At 34.3% G+C, this 1,288-nt stretch overlaps 1 protein-coding gene across 1 annotated transcript; it reads right to left on the reverse strand.

Annotated features, from left to right (window-relative positions):
• Positions 1-49: 49 nt before the first annotated feature.
• On the reverse strand, positions 50-738 carry LOC107736218 (double zinc ribbon and ankyrin repeat-containing protein 1-like; the record flags this gene model as incomplete). Its single annotated transcript, XM_016547690.1, has 4 exons — positions 50-163; positions 258-375; positions 440-525; positions 635-738. Coding segments are annotated over 4 exons (422 nt in total), but the record flags the coding sequence as incomplete, so codon positions are not given.
• Positions 739-1,288: the final 550 nt, after the last annotated feature.

A 1,288-nucleotide genomic window follows, 5' to 3' on the forward strand; every position in this document is an offset into this window, starting at 1 on the left:
AATAAGTACATATACTAGTAGGAGTGATCTACTACAGGTGAGAATTTACCTGTAGTCTCAGACTAGCCTGCGGCTGTAGTTGTTGAGTCAGTGGAGACTCGCACACCACACATGTGGCTGTATTGAGCGGCACCATGGTTTTACAATGCACACATAGACCCATCTATGAAAAATCACAGCAAATACTCATATTATTGTGAAATGATCACTTATTATCTGACTATCACTGAATTTTGTAGTAGCCAAATATGTTGTACCTGTCCTCCTTCAGTAGGGGGCAGTCTTTGACCAGGTATTGGAGGCACTGGTGCTCCACAGTGCAGGCAGAACCGGGCGAAAGGATCCGAAGGGCGATGACTCAGGCACTTTGGACATCTTCAGAAAGATGAATATTAATCTAAATATATTTAAATAATGAATATAAACGTATATACCTCACCTAAGGAAATCGGTCTCTCTCTGGACCCGTGATATCTGAGTGCTCGTCAGGTTTTTTAAGAGGCTTTCTCCATCTGCGCTCCGGTTCTGGTGGGAGTGAGAAAAAAAGTTAAACAGGATGTATAATAGATAACAGTGATCACCATCATAGTGTGGGTTGTTTGAAAGGGTTTTTATGCATGTTGTAAACCGTTACTTGTGTCTTTTGCACCGTCGGCCGTGCAGATGAATCGGGGCCGAGACGTTGTGAAAGAAACCGAGGGCCTTTCAAAGCTCTGCGAGATTCACTACTGGGAATATCTGACGTAAAAGAGAGCAAATTTGCCACAAGATAGTAAAATATATAATTATATATATATATATATATATATATATATTACAAAAAGAAAATTAGGCATATTTATTTATTTGCATTATGATACTATTTTTGTCCATTCATGACAAGGCACATTAAAATTCAATTCCCCTAATAACCTACTGAAATATGAAAAATATCATTCTAATCACCAGAATGCATGAAAAAAAGAACATTATTTTAAAATATTAATGAATACATAGTAATGAATAAATATTTATATATTTTTATGAATATTAAATGTAAAGTAGGATTTTAAATATGTATCATGGTAATATTTGTTGCACTGAATTTAAGTTATCCTGACTAATAACATTTTAACAGTATTTTATAGTAATAAGAACAAGATTTTTTTTACTTTGCCTTAATGAAAATTAATTTTACGTTATAGTAATGAAGAAGGAAACGATCATGATAACAAATGGAACTTATGCAAAATAGTTTTGTTACATTTATTTTTTTTACATTTTGTGTGTGTGTGTGTGTGTGTGTGTG

This window comes from Sinocyclocheilus rhinocerous, unplaced genomic scaffold, assembly GCF_001515625.1.
Source record: "Sinocyclocheilus rhinocerous isolate Xijiao unplaced genomic scaffold, SAMN03320098_v1.1 C36554668, whole genome shotgun sequence".
NCBI classification, from domain to species: Eukaryota; Metazoa; Chordata; class Actinopteri; order Cypriniformes; family Cyprinidae; genus Sinocyclocheilus; species Sinocyclocheilus rhinocerous.